At 41.4% G+C, this 22,514-nt stretch overlaps 1 protein-coding gene across 3 annotated transcripts in view; it reads left to right on the top strand.

Moving 5' to 3' along the window:
- LOC121718313 (sulfotransferase 6B1-like) overlaps positions 1-17,980 on the top strand; it is a 37,605-nt gene extending 19,625 nt beyond the window's left edge. For all 3 annotated transcript variants that reach the window (XM_042103314.1, XM_042103315.1, XM_042103316.1), the window contains 7 exons: positions 13,813-14,053; positions 14,482-14,594; positions 14,907-14,996; positions 15,258-15,381; positions 15,803-15,897; positions 17,162-17,312; positions 17,650-17,980. In XM_042103314.1, the coding sequence (XP_041959248.1) occupies positions 13,813-14,053; positions 14,482-14,594; positions 14,907-14,996; positions 15,258-15,381; positions 15,803-15,897; positions 17,162-17,312; positions 17,650-17,777 (942 nt within the window). In that variant the 3' untranslated portion in view covers positions 17,778-17,980. The remainder of the gene's footprint in view (positions 1-13,812; positions 14,054-14,481; positions 14,595-14,906; positions 14,997-15,257; positions 15,382-15,802; positions 15,898-17,161; positions 17,313-17,649) is intronic.
- The last annotated feature ends 4,534 nt before the right edge of the window (positions 17,981-22,514 follow it).

Genomic DNA, 22,514 nt, shown 5'->3' on the forward strand with positions numbered 1-22,514 from the left:
TACCATTACCTTACGCATGCCAGTTATGTATCCACCCTGCCTGCAGCCTACTTCCAAAACTCCAAAGCTGCTTGCTGTCAGATTTGGTCCGAGGGCACAAGTTCAGTGTATCAACAACACTCAATAACAGTTTATGTGGGTGTATTTCATACACAATCTGGCAACCTGAATGGATCAATGATTTTTGATCAAAATGAAGTTTGATGGCCATGCAAATTACGGGAGTTTTCCGGGAGAAATATCAAAACGGGAGGGTGCTGGGAGATGACCTTGAAATACGGGAGAAACCCGGGAAAAACGGGAGTGTTGACAGGTATGCATTAAGCCTTTGACAAACCTTAAATTTAGAGAAATCACATCCTACATACTTAGAAATGATAGTTAGATGTTGATAGTTTGACAAAGCACATTACATTGACATCCATAATATGGATGTTAAAGGTAGGGTCCAAGATGTTTTCATGGAGCACTTTTTACTATATTGCTTAAAATCCTCTTCACACTACAATTGTAAGCAATTACTGTAATTAAATACTCTAACACAAAAATAAAAAAATGCAGTCACCTGTGCAATGTACAGGACTGGAAAAACACCATCCAATGATTTTGAGCGTCCCATCGAAATGATTGGATGGTGATATTTCTATCAAACTCAACTGCCATTTATCCCTCCCGCTCGTCTTGTACTCTGGAGTTGGGGCTACGGGGAAAATCTGAAGAAACATGTACTTTTCCAGGATCTTGTAACCTACCTTTTAGTGAAATGTGCTTTGCGTTTCATTTTGACAAGCACTCTATTCATGAAGTGTGAGCATTTTCACTTACTGCAATTTGGGCAGAGGACACCACCCTTGCTGCATTGCGGTTTTGCCTGACCCCATCAGCCCACTCATCATTAAGCCGCTCTTTTGAGACCCTTCATCTTTTTACTCTTACTCAGGCTTACATAGCAGGCACTGCAGCATTTCCTGTTTGCCTGGTTCATCACCTGGCAAGCAGGACAAGGCCTGAATTTTCGCTTTGTCATACTGAAATATACATATAAACACACAGAGATTATTTCTATTATGTATCTATTATATATATTATATTATATATCTATTATGATTTTTAACAGTCAGCACATTTAAAAGTCATAAAGGTTGTCCTAAAACCACAATCCACACAGAAATAGCCTTTACGACACACATTCAATGACAAAATTAAATTAATATAGGCCTAATGCTCTCAGATGTCCTATTATTAGTCTTGGACCGTTAAAAACACAGATCTATGTCCAACACTCCCATATTAAATGAGCAGGGATGGCTCTGTTGACCTAAAAATGGGCTTGGCCTATTATAGCACAGTATGAAAAAAACACTTAGATGATTAACAATGACTAATCTTAACAGTATTTTAGATAGACTCCTTCAAGGTCTTGAGTGCTCACATTTTACATGGAAATCAAATGTGTAGGCCTATTCGCATAATGCACTTGGGTGAATTTGAAATGAATTTAACATATTCTAAAACTCTGGCCCACCTTGGCTAGTCTACTTTCTAGCATCTTACAGATTCTTTAAACATGACACATCACTCCCGTAACTAGAACAGTGCACACGATACGGCAACACAATGATAGGTGGCCTAAATAGGGTAAATAAATGTAAGTGTGCATCCACCTTTACCTACTTTATTCGTTGCAGTTGAGAAGCGCAGATAGCAGAGAAGCGGGAAGCGGGGGTGCTTGGGAACATTCACCGCCCGATTGTTTTGCGCATGTGCGCAGCATTAATAAAAGTCCTAATATTAACATTTCAGCAACTGTGTCACCAAAGATGTTTACAATCAAACACAATGCAATTATGTGAGAATATGTATAAAGTTGAACACTGCCATGACATACACTAGGGCCTACTTAAGACATTTATAAAATTCTGCATTTGCACATAATTAACCAAACCCCCGCGTCAAAACATGATGTTGAGGGATTCAGGCAATGTTCAACGGTCAATCTGGCCATTGATCATCAGTTTATGGTTTGCACTACAAAGTTCCATCTTCTATAGACTTTTTTTTATTATTATTGTGCCTCTGATAAACTATACCAAATATTATTTGTAGTGGTGAATAAACTTAACGTTTGGGTTAACGTTTGGGTTTACACCCCGAAAGGCAACTTCTAGCCTACGTTTCAAAATCCCACAGCACTATTGCGGACAATATGGGACAATATTGCGGCCTATCCTGTGCTCTCTTTAACACACCATTTAATAGGCCTACCACTGTTCTAAACATGTTGTAATAGCCTAATAGATTAGGCCTAATAATAATTTTAAAAGTTTATGACCAGCACAAAACTTTTCAATGCATTCTTTCTCCCCTAGTTGACACTCCTGCGTCTAAATCCGACTGTGAGATTCCATATGAACTGCATTAATGTGTTGAATTAAACTGTTATTTTCTTGTTTTTTATGTTTATTTCTTTTTTTTTATCGCAAAATGATGCCTACATCTAATGGAAAGGGGAAATGCCTGTGCACAAGCTATAGGCCTCCGCTAGCCCCAAGAGCACATGGTGCAAGGTTTATGCCGCTACCATAAAATCCCTGCAGTGCGCTTAAACACTACCAAGCACAACAACACAACATCCAGTGACAACTTAATGGCATGATTTGATTATTTCCTATCGTCAAAAAGCTATATATCCAATTTGCATAACATGATGTAGACGATCACTGTTGACGTTAATTGGCCGACGTCAAACAGGCTATGCAAGAATTATGCCATTTTTACAGTAAAAATCATAAGCCTACTACTAGGCCTACCGGTAGCTTGTTGTTGTTGTTGTTGTTGTTGTTGTTGTTGTTGTTGTAGTAGCAAAGCCCACAGCGCAAATCGCTTATTGGTTTGACCCCCTGCGTCAACATCCGAAGTTGAGGGTCTGGCCAATTGGTAGCCTAAAAAAAAAATAAGAAGAAAATAAAAACCAAAGAAATGGAGCCTGGAAAACCCTACACAGACATCACTACAGACTTTAGCAGACTGGTTTAGAAATAATTTAATAGCCAGAAATATGCCTGCCCTGCCCTAATAAAGAAATATTTGGTTACTGCGAGTGAATCCCGTTTGCAGCCGTAGAACGCAGGACAAATTAAACATTCTGGTTTTCTCCGAGTGCAACGATGATAGACAGACATCATTTGGACAAAATATAGAGCATATTAACCTCCGTTGCTCAGCCAAATGCCTTCTTGTTACGTCCTGTTATCACGGAGTTACAGGCGATAAACGATTTTTGATGGTCACAAGTTTACTTCATTAGCGGTTTATTTTTTTTGATTATTAAAGAGTGTTTTTCATTTAAAGGTTTGACTTCGTGCTTATTCAGTAGAGCATTTAGTGCTCTTCCCAATCCCAGACGTTCACATTGCATGTTTGTTTGTAATGGATGCAACCACGAGATAGGCTACGCATTTCACGGCAATGAGACATGAACCAAGACATATAGCCCAGCAGCAATCTAGGGACTGTTCGTTATTTATTGAAGGGGCCACCGGAGGAATTTTGAGTGCTTCAGTCAGAAGTTGCATGACCCTCCCTTGCCTGCTAGAAATTGTTCAATGACCCTCCGACAGAATTGTTAAAAAAGACATGACCCTCCCCTGCCAATTGTCTTCCGCCCGCGCTGCTTTGCGCCACAGCCACACACTGTGATAACGTTCTTAAATCAATCTTTCCTGTGAGCTTGCATGCTACCAGTCCTTCCTTTTCAAATGTGTTGTGCCTGTTTGCACAATTTCACAAATAATCATATGTGATTAATAATAAGACAAATAATCCCTGTGCACGGGGACCGAGACAATGCATGCTAACTTTTTCCGTGTTTCTCACGTATTTTAACTTCCCCCCGCTGTCTTGCCGTTTTAATGTTTTCCCGTAGAATATCCCATATTTTAATACTCTCATAACAGCCCTGCCATCGGGCCTGTCTCTGTGTTGTCCTGTTACTACCCCTTGCCCTTCCAACGAAACAGATGTCTTCAAATCATCGTTTTCCTTGCTTGAAGGCGAACTTAGAGTGATGTTAACCTATTTAAGTTTAACGGCGTGATTGTCGTGAGAGCACGATTCATTGGCGCTTGCATGTTCGGCCTTATGTCTAAGTGGAGAAGTGGAGAAGCTGCTTTTATCCATTATGCCCCCAAACTATGGAACACCCTGCCTTTGTACATCAAGCAGGCGAGTTCAGTAAATATTTTTAAAAAAGATCTGAAAACATACCTGTACAGGAAAGCTTTTAGTTAACTCATCTTATCCTGTAGACTACTTTTTCAGATTATTCTACATCTGCTGCTATTGGAGGGCGCAGCCAGCCAGAAGCAGATGGGCTCCCCCTATTAAGTCAGGTTCTGCTCAAGGTTTCTTATATGGGAGTTTTTCCTTGCCACAGTTGCCATATGGCGAGCTTGTGGGGGGTAAGAGGGTTAAGGCTGCCAGTCTTATGACGTCATTTTCTATATTTTTGATATGTTGCTGAGTGGATCATAAACGGCCCCAGCAATGAAGAAAAGTGATTGATAATGACTGACTGACTATTATTGTGTTACATGCTTCAAATGTAAAGCACTTTGAGCTGCATTCTGTGTATGAAAGGTGCTATACAAATAAAGCTTATTATTATTATATTATTATATTACGTGCGCACCTGAGGCTACTCAGCTACTAGAGAAAGAATTTCCCCTGTTTGTATGTTCACTCCAAGTTGGCCTACCATAACTTACCAACTCTGCACTGTAGACCCTAACTGGCTATTTATATTTTTCTGTGAAATAAGCAAATGTATTTGTTCAACTTTATGAAACAGAATTACGCATTAGGCTACTTGGAACATAACACATTTGACAAAGGACAGATGTATGTTATAGTGACAAAATATTAACTTTCAGTGTTTTACGATGTCTTTGTCATGGGGAAGTTTTTTTCCCCATGCATTTATTCCAGGCTACTGTCAGTGACTGCCGTGAGAGAAGCGGGTTCTGTGTTTCGTTCATGTCAGTGACTGATGCGTGAAAAGCGGGGTCTGTGTTGCGTTGCGAATTTACTCCTTTTGAAACAATGAGTGTGCGCGTTTGTATGGTTATATTGCTTGATAGGGGGGATTCCAAGCAGCTTTTAGCCATAAGGCTACTTTGAGAACATTTCCTAATTCACCCGACACTAATATTCAAAATGTTGAAAACTATTTCGGCATAGCCTATTAACTGACCACCCGATTCACGTTGACTGGGGGGCAGGGGGGGTCATCAGACATTTGTGCCCAGTTAATCCGGCCCTGCCCCCAACAAATCACACCTTCCCACTAGCTGTGACAGCTTAAAAGAAGTCAAGAGGACTCCTAACTCACAGACATTCACAAACCGGTTTTGTGGCATTTCGCCTGTTTTGAAATTCTATGCGGCTACAGGAGCTTCCAATCGTGAGGAAGCAATTTTGCATTGTAGGCATAACCAACATACAATAACGCCACCAACAACAACCAAAACTAGGCTACCCATTGTCAACATGTAAATTAAATGTAACATTAGGCCTATTGTGAATCAAATTAAAATGTTCTCTTTTGCAAACGTAGGCATAGGCATAGTAACAGATTAATTTAATAATGTTACAAAGATACTACATCAATCCGTATGTTTCATTAGGCTACTAGGCTATTTGTTTTGCCTTACTCTTGATTCATTTAGGCTAGGCCTTTTTATTCAGTTATTCATCATCTTCTGTCCTTGTGTAGCGCATGCATTCTCAGACCTGTCGTCTGCCACTCATCGTAAGGGAGGTGTTTGGAATCATTCCCGCGTTACAATCATCAGCCAATCAAGGTGGTCACTTCAGTCAAGCTCGTGCATGAGTAGCCTAATAACGTCATCCATAGCAACGAAGACTCACTCACTCTCGCGCTCAGCTCCAGAATCAGCTCCAGAATCTGTTCAGGAGTTGTCATTTTCCCTTACTAAGAGTAGCCTAGGTCTGAAAGGCTTTGTGAATAACTTAATAAGAGAAACTCCTATAGCTAAAATCTTTTATTGCTATTTAGGAGTAGCCTACTCCTTGTGGTAAGATAAAAGGCTTTGTGAATATGGTCCCTGGTGTCTAACCCATTTACACAAAATAATGGTTGAATATTAGGCTACTGATGATCATTGTTATTTAAGAACATGCAGAGCACCAAAAACATCTTGCTCGTAAAAAATTATCATACCGCACATTGTGGCGTGTCTGTTATTTAACCTACTTACTGTAGGCTGTGCAAACCACAGGCCTTTATTTTGGGCAAGCCTGCATTCGAGGCAGGCCTTCTGTTAAATAATTTTATATATAGCCTGCGCTAACAGTAATCCTCCTGCCCCCGATACCACTATCATCAGTCAATGCCTCCTTGATCAAAGTGGGGAATGAAAGAAAAAGTTTGAGATAGTGTGGAATGCAAGTAATAACACAATCCTGTGTGTCTCAATTGTCCCCCGCTGACCACCTCACATATTTCTCTAGATTTTGCAACGACCTTACATGACACAATGCCATAAAATGCCAGTGTTTAGGACACCGAATAATGTTGGTAATGGTACCAGTTAGGCCTACGTTCAACAGTAACATAAGTGTAATGAGCTATTCATTGTCGAAGGTGCATGGTGAAGTGAAATTCTTACTTTGGAAAACAAACATTTGCCGATATCATTGGATAGGGAATAGGCCTACTTGTTTATTTTTTACGTAGCCTACAATGGCCAGTTCAGACAAAGCCGAGTAACAGTATTTTATTTTACTTCTTATGGAATAGGCCTATATTTTTTTCACTTTTATAAAGGCTTTGTTTGAATGCTGTTGGAACAAATAGTAGTTGATTATAAAGGCAATATTCTGTGTGTTCTGGACTGCAGGTAACTTGTTAAGCCAGTGGTTCTCAAACTTTTTCTTTTATTCCCCACTTTGATCAAGGAGGCCATACTTTATTGTTTTAACGATCTCTATGCTACTCACCAAAATGTAGGCATGGGAACATGATGAAGTATCCAACTGTCGTGTGTTAAATTGTTGTGATTACGAGCCAGTGGTTTTCAAACATTATGCGTGACTCGGACATCTATGCAACAGACTCATATCGTCCTCGCATTCGCAAAATGAGGACATACAGACTGCTCAGATAACAGGTGTACCTCCAGTTATGCACGGTTTTAGTCAAGTCATTTAAATGTGCTGGTGAAACAGTTGTGTACTCTGGGCACAGTTCTGGGCACAGTTCTTCCAGAGCTTCGTGCCAAGTAATAAGCGTTGAGTTGAGATGTTTGTGTGAATGAAACGAAGCGTATAGGCCATAGTGTGACATGCGTAAACCAATGGTGTAGAGATGACGCCACAGGGTTTTATTTAAGAGAGTTTGTATGTAGGCAATTTATATTCACAATACTTAGGCCTACTAAAATAAATAGTATTTTATTTGTATTGGTTGTTTAGAGTAAAAAAAAATCGGTCGGTCTTAACGCAAGTTTACAACCGGCAAGTCGGTCGGACTAAAAGGGGAAAAAAATAAATATTTGGGTCGGTTCTAAATTGACAGGGTCGGTCGGGTTACGGCAAATGAAAATATTTTTAAGGATGCGCCTGGCAGTGTTTTTTTGCGCGTCTGCAGAAGTCAGCCAAATATGAATGTAATTCTGCGGCATAAAGCAGATGTATTTGTTTATTGTACAGAAAAATAAAAATGACATGTCAAGAAGTCAATTGACTACATTTCAGTCAAGAAGTAGGGCAAATTAATTTACGAAACCAAAACGTGGGTCATAGTTGTCTAAGCCTCTATTGCGTAGCCTGTTAAAAACGTCGCCAGATAGTATTAAATCGGCAAAAACATTGTTTTCTGCAGAAGCCTACCCAAGGCTACAGATTAATTCTGAACAGTTATTTCTCTACTGGCTCAATTATCACACCACTGTTTTGATTTGCGTAGCTGCGTTACCCCCAACACTGACAATAATGTAGACAGCAAATTTCGATTTCGATTTTCGTTGCCACCGTGTAGTCAAGCCTTAAGACATACCCAAGTAGCCTAAATCGAGGTAATGTTTAATTATGCATGATTTATTTTGTTATTGAATTCGTAGGCTGGGATTACTCTCGGTAAGTCTCCTGCTTTTTCAGTAGGGGCGGCAGGCAGAGCGATGTACAGTGGCAGAGCGACGCACAGTGGCTGAAAGTTGTACTAAAGCTTCACGCAGCTTCACGCCTCGTAATGCGCGACTGAAGTGGTCATTTGAAAGCGATGCCCACTGTATGCGCCATAGGCTGAGGGCCTGGATGTGGGAGAGAATGTATTGTTTGTTCGTGGCGGGAGAGATTATTTGCTGACACCGGTCACACTTTTCTCCTCTCCAGCAGAGCTTCAAGAGGGGGAAATGTGTGTGCAGAAGTGCTTGTGTAAACTGACTGTGAAATGGGGAAGTTGGACAGGCCATGGCACAGTGCTGATACTTTTTTAACATTTCCCTGTACCAAAGCACAATGAACTGCCACGTCAGACGCCTCGTCTTCTGTGTACGGGGTGAAGCGCTGTGGGCGAGAGGGGACCAGACAGATAGCCCTAGGAGCTGGCTGTCCGTCCTGTTTTGTTGTTCCCCTGAGGGTTGCCCGACTGATGCCTGGCGGCGGCCGAGGAGAGGGCGTTCCTCCCCCAGGACCTCGGGGCTGATGCCCTAGGCTGGATGTCCGGGGCTTGCTCTGCTTGCTGGGGTCTGGGTGGCCTGGCAGGCTGCTGGAAGCTCATCGGCTGCTGCGGAGGTGACGCTGGGGCACGAGCCGCTGAAGCGGGGCGGGGTGCCGGCTTGTGAGGCAGGCATGAGTGGAAGTGAAAATGCACAAGTTTGAGCACTGAAAAAAAAAGACATTATTTCCCATGTTCTGTAATGCCGATATTACACCACTTGTGTCAGTATAATGACGGGGGAGATTACACTGTGGAAAGTTGATGTCTTGTCCAATGTTTTGTAAGTGTTATTTCCCTCAACATACAGTAAATTGTCAGGACATCTCTCTACGCTTTAGCAGATACCACTACTCTTAATACTCTCTCCTAGATAACAGCTGTAATACATTACAGTAAGCTATAAGCCCCTAGAGGCCGTAGGTTCCAGTTATTTTAGAACATCTAAGGGGTGCGACATGAAACAGTGTGCCTAAAACCCCCCAATGGAACCTACAGTCTTGCTGGTCTTATTGCTTTTCAAAAATGGTTACTACATACAGTATATCTTGCAAGAGGCACAGCAATGATAAATGCAATGATGTATTCATAATCATTCTAATCCGCCAAGAAATATGTTTCTAATATTAAATTGGGTTGTTGTGGGTATAAGGGTCAAATTTCCTCCTAATTACAGGATGACAGGCTGAAAGAGCAAAACATAATCTAATTTTTTTATTTTCGTAATATAAGTTGACATGACAATAGTGAGATAGGGGCTGCTAAGTGCACATTTTCTCTGACATGAATAAGTTGCAAAAACATGGCAAGATTTGTATTTATTACTGGAGTTGAAGACAACTTGCATGACGATTAGCCAGTGAGTGTGGTGCCAAGCTTATTATGCTTTTGTGAAAAAAAAGAAAGAAAACAAAATAGTACAGGTGACCCCAGCCATTACAACAAAAAAAATTGCCAAGTCCAAACATACAAGAGCGAAGTTTAACTGGTACCAACTCCGAAACATGTGCCCATGACAGTATCTTATGTATGACACAGTAAGTGCAGATGATTCTGTTGTTATCACAGCATTTTAGAACACAATTCATTAGGCTACTGCAAGCAGAGCCATATATCTATAAGGCTCTGACTGCAAGGGTTGGTTGTCGTGCCATTCTGTGGCTGTCAACACCTCTCTTAATTATTCCGTATTAGTACTATTCAGTATTAAGTACCTATGCCAATTTAAAACTATCTCTGGTAAGAACACATTCATTGTTTTTAAGTGTATATATAATGTGTCTTTAAGTGTATATATAATCTGTCTTTGTAGTGAAAAAAGTACCTATATGGCAAGACACTGGTGTGATTATGAATGATATATGGTTCACAATATGGTTTGTGTATTAATTATGCATGATTTATTTTGTTATTGAATTCGTAGGCTGGGATTACTCTCGGCAAGTCTCCTGCTTTTTCAGTAGGGGCGGCAGGCAGAGCGATGTACAGTGGCAGAGCGACGCACAGTGGCTGAAAGTTGTACTAAAGCTTCACGCAGCTTCACGCCTCGTAATGCGCGACTGAAGTGGTCATTTGAAAGCGATGCCCACTGTATGCGCCATAGGCTGAGGGCCTGGATGTGGGAGAGAATGTATTGTTTGTTCGTGGCGGGAGAGATTATTTGCTGACACCGGTCACACTTTTCTCCTCTCCAGCAGAGCTTCAAGAGGGGGAAATGTGTGTGCAGAAGTGCTTGTGTAAACTGACTGTGAAATGGGGAAGTTGGACAGGCCATGGCACAGTGCTGATACTTTTTTAACATTTCCCTGTACCAAAGCACAATGAACTGCCATGTCAGACGCCTCGTCTTCTGTGTACGGGGTGAAGCGCTGTGGGCGAGAGGGGACCAGACAGATAGCCCTAGGAGCTGGCTGTCCGTCCTGTTTTGTTGTTCCCCTGAGGGTTGCCCGACCGATGCCTGGCGGCGGCCGAGGAGAGGGCGTTCCTCCCCCAGGACCTCGGGGCTGATGCCCTAGGCTGGATGTCCGGGGCTTGCTCTGCTTGCTGGGGTCTGGGTGGCCTGGCAGGCTGCTGGAAGCTCATCGGCTGCTGCGGAGGTGACGCTGGGGCACGAGCCGCTGAAGCGGGGCGGGGTGCCGGCTTGTGAGGCAGGCATGAGTGGAAGTGAAAATGCACAAGTTTGAGCACTGAAAAAAAAAGACATTATTTCCCATGTTCTGTAATGCCGATATTACACCACTTGTGTCAGTATAATGACGGGGGAGATTACACTGTGGAAAGTTGATGTCTTGTCCAATGTTTTGTAAGTGTTATTTCCCTCAACATACAGTAAATTGTCAGGACATCTCTCTAGACTTTAGCAGATACCACTACTCTTAATACTCTCTCCTAGATAACAGCTGTAATACATTACAGTAAGCTATAAGCCCCTAGAGGCCGTAGGTTCCAGTTATTTTAGAACATCTAAGGGGTGCGACATGAAACAGTGTGCCTAAAACCCCCCAATGGAACCTACAGTCTTGCTGGTCTTATTGCTTTTCAAAAATGGTTACTACATACAGTATATCTTGCAAGAGGCACAGCAATGATAAATGCAATGATGTATTCATAATCATTCTAATCCGCCAAGAAATATGTTTCTAATATTAAATTGGGTTGTTGTGGGTATGAGGGTAAAATTTCCTCCTAATTACAGGATGACAGGCTGAAAGAGCAAAACATAATCAAATTTTTTTCTTTTCGTAATATAAGTTGACATGACAATAGTGAGATAGGGGCTGCTAAGTGCACATTTTCTCTGACATGAATAAGTTGCAAAAACATGGCAAGATTTGTATTTATTACTGGAGTTGAAGACAACTTGCATGACGATTAGCCAGTGAGTGTGGTGCCAAGCTTATTATGCTTTTGTGAAAAAAAAGAAAGAAAACAAAATAGTACAGGTGACCCCAGCCATTACAACAAAAAAAATTGCCAAGTCCAAACATACAAGAGCGAAGTTTAACTGGTACCAACTCAGAAACATGTGCCCATGACCGTATCTTATGTATGACACGGTAAGTGCAGATGATTCTGTTGTTATCAAAGCATTTTAGAACACAATTCATTAGGCTACTGCAAGCAGAGCCATATATCTATAAGGCTCTGACTGCAAGGGTTGGTTGTCGTGCCATTCAGTGGCTGTCAACACCTCTCTTAATTATTCCGTATTAGTACTATTCAGTATTAAGTACCTATGCCAATTTAAAACTATCTCTGGTAAGAACACATTAATTGTTTTTAAGTGTATATATAATGTGTCTTTAAGTGTATATATAATCTGTCTTTGTAGTGAAAAAAGTCTATCTATATGGCAAGACACTGGTGTGATTATGAATGATATATGGTTCACAATATGGTTTGTGTATTTCCTCTTTACAGCTAATGTACGTGAACAAGAAAGCAGGGCAGCAGCACTCGCCTTGTTCCCTAAACCACTCTCATGACAAGAGAAATGCGCTGTCATGGCTATACAGCAGAGCACGTACTGTTGGGGTCCGCACACAATATGCAGGCACATGTAGCATGTCACTGTTATGTAGCCTGCAGGTGCACTACTACAGCACGGCCTGGAGGAGACACACCTACTGCAGGTGTGCCGTCCGTCTTATTGTGTCAGATGGATGTATGTATTTGTGTGTGTCTGTGTGTGTGTGTGTGTTGCGCTGAAATCATGCTTACACAACTGCAATAGCTAAGAGCAAAAGGCACCGCATGCAGAGTCCTAGTTTGATTGCCATTGTGTGATTTGTTGCCATGAACAGTGACATGTAAGATGGATCATCATCAGCCTGTGTGTGTGTGTGTGTGTGTGTGTATTGCGCTGAGATCATGCTTACATAAGCTCAATAGCTAATAGCAAAAGACGCATGCAGAGTTATAGTTTAACTGTCATTGTGTGATTTATTGCCATGAAGAGTAACTTGTATGGATCATCATCAGCTTGTGTGTGTGTGTGTGTTTGTGTTTGTGTGTGTCTCCAGTTGGCTAAAGTGAATGGTTCATTCTACGGTAGCAGTATTCCATTACTGTAGACCACATACCTGTACACATACACTCAGCTATACAACAACAACAATGAAAGAACCATTGCATCCAGTGAAAACAGTTAAATTCCTTAACTGAAATACAGCACACATACAAATACAGCACTATACAATTAACCTTCATGTGGTAATTCTCTTGAACATTGTACAACTCCTTGAGATTTGAAAATCCACTGAGAATGCTCTGCACTATATGTAACATAAGACAAGTTTGTGAGCTCAGTGCATGTCTTGTATGAGACTAACACAGACTATTAGTTATTAGTAAACCTCAGGCCATGAAATAGACTATGGACCCACTGCAAACACAAGAAAGTTGCCCCTATTGTAGAAGGTGATTCAGGAGTCCATTATCCAGAGGCCTTATCAATCTCCCCCAATGAAGTGTTCAATAAAGGCCGGGGTGACAGAGGAGATTAATATGGTCACTGGGGTTTGGGCCTGGCAGGCCAGAGCTACTACACGGCAGTGTATAGTTCATGATGAACTATAACTGTGTGTTATACCCATGGGAAATATGTATGAGTAGAAATATGTCAAAGTCTCTTGTGGTTTTAAAATGAGAGCATAAACCACAATCATGTAGTGCACGGCAAACATTCAAGAACTGGATTGAAGATGCCATTTTACTTGTGTTGTCTTGCTTAACGGTGCTCCAGTTCCAGGAATAATTTTTTATATATTATATTTTTTTATATTTTATGAAAAATTTCACCACACATACACACACACCACATACACTGAACCAGCTGAATCATGATCTTTCCATCGCTCGCACATAACACGTGTCAAACACACACAGACACACAATATCTCTCTCTCTCTATCCCTCTCTCTCGTCACCTTTGTCCAATTGCTACACCCACTCTATGAGTTAAATACGCCTCTGCTGTTTACTTTCTCACTCATTGACTCACTCACTCACTCTTCCACCAGTGCTCCCTCTCGTTCCTTCTCTCCCTCTCTCTTTCTCTCTCTCTCTCCCTCCAGTGTTTCTTCTCCTCAACGCTCTCTCTCTTCGTCCCCCTCCGTCCGTCCATTATGACCCAAGTGCCGGCTCCGCACCTCGCCATACTGGAGAGGTCCAAGAATGTCAAGGACGAGGACAAGATGTACCGCTTCGAGGGTCGCCTCTACCCCTCCATCGTGAGCCCCGCCGAGAACCTGGAGGCCCTTAGGACCATGGAGGCGCGGGCCGACGATGTGATGCTGGTGGCCTATCCCAAGTGCGGTGAGTAGATGTGGGAAGTCCTCAACTTGTATGCTGACTGGTTCGTCTGGTTCATTCATTGCCTGCCAAAGCACATCTACTGTATAGTATGCAGGGCAAAAGGCAAAGCATCAAGTTTCATTATGCAACGACAAAAAGGAAAAAGAAAACTAAGACAAAGGAGACTTAGGGGAAAGAAATATGATAATCAGTGCCCAGTGTACAGTCATTTCTTAGGTATATGGTGTAGTTCAACATATTAGTCTTTGGAAGAGGAAACATGAGGAGAAGTTTAAAACAATGAACTCTGAACCCTGGCATGCTTCACCTGTGTATGACGTAAGTGTAGATTGGCCTCTGATTTCATGTGGAAGCTTTCATCTCTGTTTTCTGCATATATCACACCACAGATCTCTCATTGTTTCTCTGATTGCAACTCCATTTCCCAGGATTCAACTGGATGGTGGCAGTGCTGCGGAAAATCATAGCAGCATCCAGCGGAGTTAAGGAGTCCTCAGAAATGGCTCCACTGATTGAGTTCTGCACACCAGAGAGACAGAAGGTATGAGAACCTCTGGTGTTGATCTGTCACATCTACAAAAATAAATAAATAACTAAATAAAAACCTTGATTGGGCTTTTTAGTCCAGATAGACCACAGTAGGTGCAGTTATGAATCTGATTAATTTTGAGATCAGTTGAACCTGGTTGATCCCTTTCTCTCTCTCTCTCTCTCTCTCTCTCTCTCTCTGTCTCTCTCTCTCTCACACACACACACTCACACTCACACACACACACACACACACACACTGTATATGCACACACCTAACAACAGCACAGCACTTAATCCATTTTCATGTGCATTCTCTTGGCAGGCAATAGCTGAACAGCCTTCTCCAAGGCTTCTTGGTACGCATCTGTACCCTGAGATCATCCCCGCATCTTTTAAAGACATGAAAACTAAAGTGAGTGAGGAACTTTCACTCCAGTCACATTAATGAACTACATGCTGTTTACATCTATGCATTCGGGGAGAAAAAACTGTCTGGCGAAACCATTTTTATTTGACTATGTCCAAAGACCCAATTAATTGCCCTTTTTACGACTTGATAACACACATTGATTGGGGGGGAAAAAGTTCTGTTTCAGAGTGAGGTCCTGAATTAAACCAGACACCATAAAACCCCACTGTATGAGGTGTGACTTATGACCTTTGACCCCTGCAGATGCTGGTGGTGTGGAGGAACCCCAAGGACACGCTGGTCTCCTACTTCCACTTCATGAACAAGAACCCAGTGCTCCCCAGCGTGGAGTGGGATCAGTTCTTCTCAGACTTCATGAGCGGAGAAGGTACATGTTGGCTGCAATTTGAAAGTGCTTCTGTGTCCGCATAGCAACTATAACCTGCACAGATTGTATAGCCATACAACAGTTGTAGTTCAAGTCCTCTGGAGACTAACTGATTTCTTTCTAACAGATTTTCTCCACTATAATTGATTTGGAGTTACAGGGTTATGGAGTGTCCATCTTTGGTCACTGTGATCATGGAGCCTTTGACCTCTGACACAGTGCATGGCTCACTGTTGAATGGGGGAGTGAGTTTGTTGCGCTTTGGTTCATTTTTCCATCGGTAGTTTTGGCTGCACCGAGCCATGGCGAGCTCATTTGCATTTCCAGCTCATTGCTGTCTATGGACTCCTAAATGTTTTGTGGATTTTGCTCAGTATTTATTCTAAAATACCTGTCTTCTCTGTCTGTCTGTCTGTCTTAGTCGGCTGGGGTTCATATTTTGATCATGCTCTCGCCTGGAATAAACTTATGGATGATCCAAATGTAAAGACTGTTACATTTGAGGAGTTGAAACAGGTATGCACACACACACACACACACAGCCCAAAAAAACACAGACACATGCTAGCAAACACTGATATTCCTCCAAACACATACTCAAATGCATAACAAACTAGCTGAAGCTTATATTCAAAAAGCACATGCATATATAAACATTGGGCATACGCACTAAAATCCTGTTTAAAGGTGCAGTCAAGAGGTTGTTTCTTTATGTTTATCTTTATATTCAAAATTATTAGCAGGCTGATTAACTTTTTATTAGGTTTTTAGTAAACACAAAGACAAAACAAAAAACAAACAAACAAACAAAACCGTCATCCTCATAACATGAAGTCAGGGAATAGTGGCCAAAGGGAGGGGGACTGGTCATCCAGTGGGGCAGTAACCAAAGAAAATTGTTCAAGGAGGGATTAGCAGGCACTTTTGTCCAAAACAATGTAAATTATATTTTAACCAAAAACCAAATGAAACGCGCTAGAGAGGTAGCTAACCCCTCCCTTCAATATACTCCACACAGGGTTTCATTTTTGTTTGGGGGACAGGCTGACTGGATTTGTTTCTAGTTTTTGGGCTGCCTACAGAGACCTGTTTTTTTTACAGTGTACTCACGGAATGGGCAGCTAGCGGATCGTGGGGAGATAATTACTGAATGTGACAGAACATTTTATGGGCTTTAAATCGTGTACAATCGCTGACCACATCTTTAACAGTTTTCTACACATGAAATGGTATTTTCCAGAGAAAAAATGCTTACCTCTGCACATTGTCTCAATGTGGGGTATGCTTGAAGTGTGTGTTTTGGCAATGCCAAGAGGAACTAACTCTGATGAAAGCCAAATGGTCTGTTTATGAATTAGTGTGGTCATTTGCACGTATTGTTTATTGTGCATATTGCAACCATCACTGAACTTTGTAGCTGGTCCTCATGGGAAGTCATGACTTCATGATATAGGTTTATTAAACTGAGGCCGATATCAACAGTTGTTTTGTAGTTCTGTCAGGCAAGTCTTTGCAATAAGCAGTACTGGTTTACCATTTGACTTCTTAATGTGCATTAAGCAAGAAAATCTGGAAACACTTGAAATTAATATTCCATCTTCTAATGCACATTCGATTTGCAAGAGGGCGGTGGATTAACTGTCGATTCACATTTCTACACAAATTGTGAGATTGTGTGTACAGTACACATAGATTTACGGCAAGTTGTACACGTCAATTGATACAGTACATGTGTCCCATGGTCTTGAAATCACACATCCTTGTTCCCCTACCATTCCAGGACCTGAGTGAGGGCATCAGGCAGATCTCCCAGTTCTTTGGCTTCCCCCTTACTGAAGAGCAGGTCCAGACCATCTACTCAGAGACAACCTTCAGCGCTATGAGTACCAACAGTGTACACGGAAAAATGGGCAGTGTCTTCTTCAGAAAAGGTGAGCTTGATTATCTGCGTCTGTTAATTTGAGTTAATTTGCGTTTCTTTTTTCAGAAATGTTGAAATGTCTGTCTATTTTAGTATTAAACATTGCATAATATAGGCTTTAGCAGACTAGCAAGCTTTTGACATTGTAAGCACTACTGTTATGTTTATGCATGTTTTTTTAGGTTATCCATTTTAGACCAAAACTCCTTTTTCCAGCAGCCATCACTGGCACTGTCCCTTACAGAAACCATATCAGTCTTTATCAGTATGTTTTAGTCTACAGTAAAACACTTAACTGGATTGCGGTCAGTGTTTTACTATATTATCACTGTTCTTGTCTTGACCAGGTGAGGTGGGTGACTGGAGGAATCACTTCAGTGAGGCCCAGAGCCAACAGATGGACGAGGAGTTCAACAAGAGACTAGCAGGAACCAAACTGGGGGCCCTGCTCCAATACGACACCTATTGCAAGTAGGGAGAAAATAACCAATGTGCCAACGCCTTACAAGATGTGTATTTTTAAATAGACATGTTAAAATATTGTTGTTACAAAACACAATGTGTGAATAAGTACCAAAATAATAAATAACAAAATGTTACAAATTTAAATGAGATTACACACTGAAGTATTCTAAACATGTATAAGCTTTTTGAGAAAAATAAAAATCCTGAAATCTGGAAGTATTTACATTCTTTACCACTAGATGGTGGTGTGACACACACACACACATACACACATCCTTGTTTTCTTATTATTCCATAATGGGGATTCTAATTGAATCACTGAAGCAAAAATAGTTTCAGTGAACAATTAAGCACAGTAATATTACACAGTGTAGGTGAAACTACAGAGACGGGTCAGTGTCTACTGCACTATAACGTGATCAAGTCAGCACCCTCTTCCACCCACCATGGAGAACATTAAAGAATCAATCAATTACTTCTGACCCTTTCAGGCAAAAGTAAGAAGGAATTTACCACTTTCAAGGCATGTTCAACTGGGCAAGTGACAATCCTTAACCTTGACTGAAGGGTTCCCACACATTCTGGTCATTATTGGGAAAATAGGTCCCGACAGGGCGAACCGGACCCCGACGCGCAGTGGAGGGGTCTTGTTCCGCCCTGAAGGGACTTATTTTCCAATAATGACCGGCGTTCTATAAATTATCCCGCTTATTACACGGCTACTTGCCAAAATGAAATAATAAACTCCCCACTATATGACTTTATCTTACATAGCCTTGCCTATTTGTTACCGTTCATCGTGGCATTTGCTGAGAAACAAATAGTTTGCAACAACACACGCTGAACTTGAATCAAACATTCTTTAAAACACAGCTGATCAACAGTCTGCTTTCACTTTTGAATGAAGTTCCAGTCCTTGCGTAGTGATATGAAATACCTGAATTAGAAGCACATACTTCGTTGCCATTGACAGCGGTCAATATTTTTTTCAGAGGTCCTTTCATCGAAAATAATGACCGCTAGAACTTTGGGAAATCCCATTCAAGTCAATAAAGCATTCTACTTGCCTTGTGAAGAGCTGTGTAATAAATTATATTAAAGAAAATGTAATTGCATTTTAGCCCCTTTGTTCAAATTGGCTGCTATGTAAATCTCGGTATGAATTTTGTGAAACATAATGTCTCCATCAAGATGTTGCTGTATTGGGCTTGTACATTTGGTGGGTGTTGATGTTGAATGAGAGTTTAAATTGCTGCAAGCCAGTGAGAAGCTTAGGGCTGTTTCATTGTCTTTGTTAGATATTCCCACTAGAAACTCCCCTGACAAAGTTGAAAATGAAAAGGTCAAAAGAGCAATTAGTGTACCAACTGCTAGTTCATAAAGCTAGTGCTAGTGCTAGTTCATAAAGCTAGTTCATAAAACTAGTTCATAAAGCTAGTGCTACTTTATAAAGCTAGTGGTAGTGCTAGTTAATAAAGCTAGTTCATAAAAGTCATCGGCCTCATCTGCCTCCATATTGGACGTACAAGTCAGTCACCATCAAGGGCGCCTGCAGGAATAAATGTTATGGTATGCACACCCATTCTCTCTCTACCCGTAGCTGAGTAGCCTGATGGTTCAGTGCGCACGGCAGAATGTACACCTGCATACGGTGTTCATTTTAGGACATCCTCAGACTCAGGTGTCAGACTCAGAAAAACATCTGTCATCTTCAGACAAAACTGCCTCAGCGTCAGAAAAACTTCTGTCATCTTCAGACCAAACTGCCTCAGCGTCAGAAAAACCAGACTCAGGTGTCAGACTCAGAAAAACATCTGTCATCTTCAGACAAAACTGCCTCAGCGTCAGAAAAGCCTCTGTCATCCTCAGATAAAACTGCTTCAAACCAAACGGCCTCAGAAAAACATCTCAAAGGAGTCAGTCTCAGAAAAACCGCTGTCAGAAAAAACAGAGTCAGATGAAAAAGTCTCAGATGAAAAGTTATCAGAGTCAGGTATCAGACATCAGATGAAAATTAGTCGGGTCTCAGGAAAACCGCTGTCAGAAAAAGTGTCAGACGAAGGAGTCAGATGAAAACGTCTCAAATGAAAAGTTATTGTGGGGAAAGAAGAAGATGACGGATACAGAACGGTGAGTTTAATATTATGCTTAATACATTCATTCTGTCACTGGCATGTTATATTTGGTGCTTGGATAGATGTAGAAATTATAAGTAAAGGTAAAAAGTGATCCAATGGTATACACATTGTAGGAAATCGATGTATATAACTTAGCTAACCTCACTTCGCTAGTAACATTAGCAGCTGCTGTGAGGCACATACCGGAGTATGCTACATAGCCTACTACATACAGCAAAATAATTAGTTTTTCGTAGGACTACGGTACGTTCAATGAGCTAGGGAAAAGTGGGTTAAACATTTTTCCACCACAAAAGTCCAGAACGTCACCTGGACCATTATTTCTTACTTTTGCTAACCGTTTCCCAGTTGTAGGCTACACTACCTACCAGTAAGAAACCTGCAATCATCATCACATCATTATTCCCAAACCCCCATAAAGACAAATGTGCTATGCCATGATGTAATACCATTACATGAAATAGCAGATAACACGGCACATTTCTCTAAATAAGTTAAGATAACATCTCATATCAAATTAATTCAACAACAACTGCTAACGTTTTATAATGGTATTATATGGTATTACATCATGGTATAGCACATTTGTCTATGGGTTTGGGAATAATGATGTGATGATAACTTTTCATCTGAGACTTTTTCGTCTGACTGTTTTTTCTGACATCGTTATTTCTGAGGCTGATTTTCTGAGACCTGACTCCACTTCTTCTGACAGCGTTTTTTCTGAGATCTGACTCCACTTTTTCTGACAGCATTTTTTCTGAGACCTGACGCCACTTTTTCTGACAGCGTTTTTTCTGAGACTGACTCCTTTGAGATGTTTTTCTGAGGTTTGAAGCAGTTTTGTCTGAAGATGACAGAGGTTTTTCTGAAGCTGAGGCAGTTTTGTCTGAAGATGACAGATGTTTTTCTGAGTCTGACACCTGAGTCTGGTTTTTCTGACGCTGAGGTAGTTTGGTCTGAAGATGACAGAGGTTTTTCTAACACTGAGGCAGTTTTGTCTGAAGATGACAGAGGTTTTTCTGAAGCTGAGGCAGTTTTGTCTGAAGATGATAGATGTTTTTCTGAGTCTGATACCTGAGTCTGGTTTTTCTGACGCTGTAGTTTGGTCTGAAGATGACAGAGGTTTTTCTGACACTGAGGCAGTTTTGTCTGAAGATGACAGAGGTTTTTCTGACGCTGAGGCAGTTTTGTCTGAAGATGACACATGTTTTTCTGAGTCTGACACCTGAGTCTGAGGATGTCCTAAAATGAACACCGTAATACCTGCAAACACCACTGCTCACCATCACAAGGCAAATCATGTAAGACACCATCCAACCCCTCAGACTGAGAGACAAGCTCTTGCAGATGGGAGTGGACGCTCACCTGGTATCCTGGATTACAGATTACCTGACCGAGCAGCCACAGTTCGTGAGACTGAAGAACTGTCTCTCTGACACTGTGATCAGCAGCACTGGAGATCCACAGGGAACTGTTCTCGCCAGTCCTGTTCACCCTGTACACATCTGACTTCTGCTACAACACTGAGTCATGCCACATGCAGAAGTTCTCTGATGATACTGCAATTGTGGGGTGTATCAGGGACGAGCAAGAGGAGGAGTACAGGAGCCTGGTGGAGGACTTTGTGCAATGGTGCAAACTCAACCACCTTCAACTCAACACTTCAAAGACCAAGGAGATGGTGGTGGATTTCCGCAGATCAAAGCCTGCTCTGCTACCAGTCTCCATTGATGGGGTCAATGTCAAGTCAAGTCAAGTTTATTTATATAGCGCATTTCATACACAGAGGTCATTCAATGTGCTTTACATAAACAAAACCAAACAATAATAACAAATAAAAGCATAGAAGGGCAATATAGTCAAAGAATAGTTAAAAGGTAAAGATCATAATAAAAAGAAAACATAAACACAAGGTAAAATCATTTAAAAATTAAGAATAATTAGTAAGCAAAAAACGTAAAAAAAGTAATAAAATACAAAGTAGAATAATTATCAAGGCAGATTCAGAATTTGTAACTTGGCACAGTTAGCAGAAAGCATCTGAGAACAGTTTGGTCTTAAGTCTAAATTTAAAACTGGCTACAGTTGGGGGCTTTTTGATGTCATCCGAAAGTTGGTTCCTCAGCTGAGCCGCATAGCAGCTAAAAGCTGCTTCACCATGTTTAGTTCTAACAGTAGGTTTTACTTGCAGGTTTTTCACCTGGGGCCTGAGAGGACGAGAAGGTGTGTACTGCTGAAGCATGTCTGACAGGTATTTAGGTCCTGCTCCATTTACTGATTTATAAACAAGCAATAGTGCTTTAAAGTCAATTCTGTGACTTACTGCAATGTGGAGGTGGTAAACACCTACAAGTATCTGGGCTTACACCTGGACAATAAACTGGACTGGTCAGCCAATATTGAAGCTCTCTACAAGAAAGGGCAGAGCAGGCTGTACTTCCTGAGGAGGCTGCGGTCCTTCAATGTCTGCAGTAAGCTCCTCAGGATGTTTTACCAGTCTGTTGTTGCCAGCGTCCTCTTCTATGCTGTGGTATGCTGGGGAGAAAGCACAAAGAAGAAGGATGCTGGGTGACTAGACAGGCTAGTAAGGAAAGCGGGCTCTGTCG

The sequence above is a fragment of the Alosa sapidissima genome, chromosome 9 (genome assembly GCF_018492685.1).
Source record: "Alosa sapidissima isolate fAloSap1 chromosome 9, fAloSap1.pri, whole genome shotgun sequence".
Taxonomy (NCBI): domain Eukaryota; kingdom Metazoa; phylum Chordata; class Actinopteri; order Clupeiformes; family Clupeidae; genus Alosa; species Alosa sapidissima.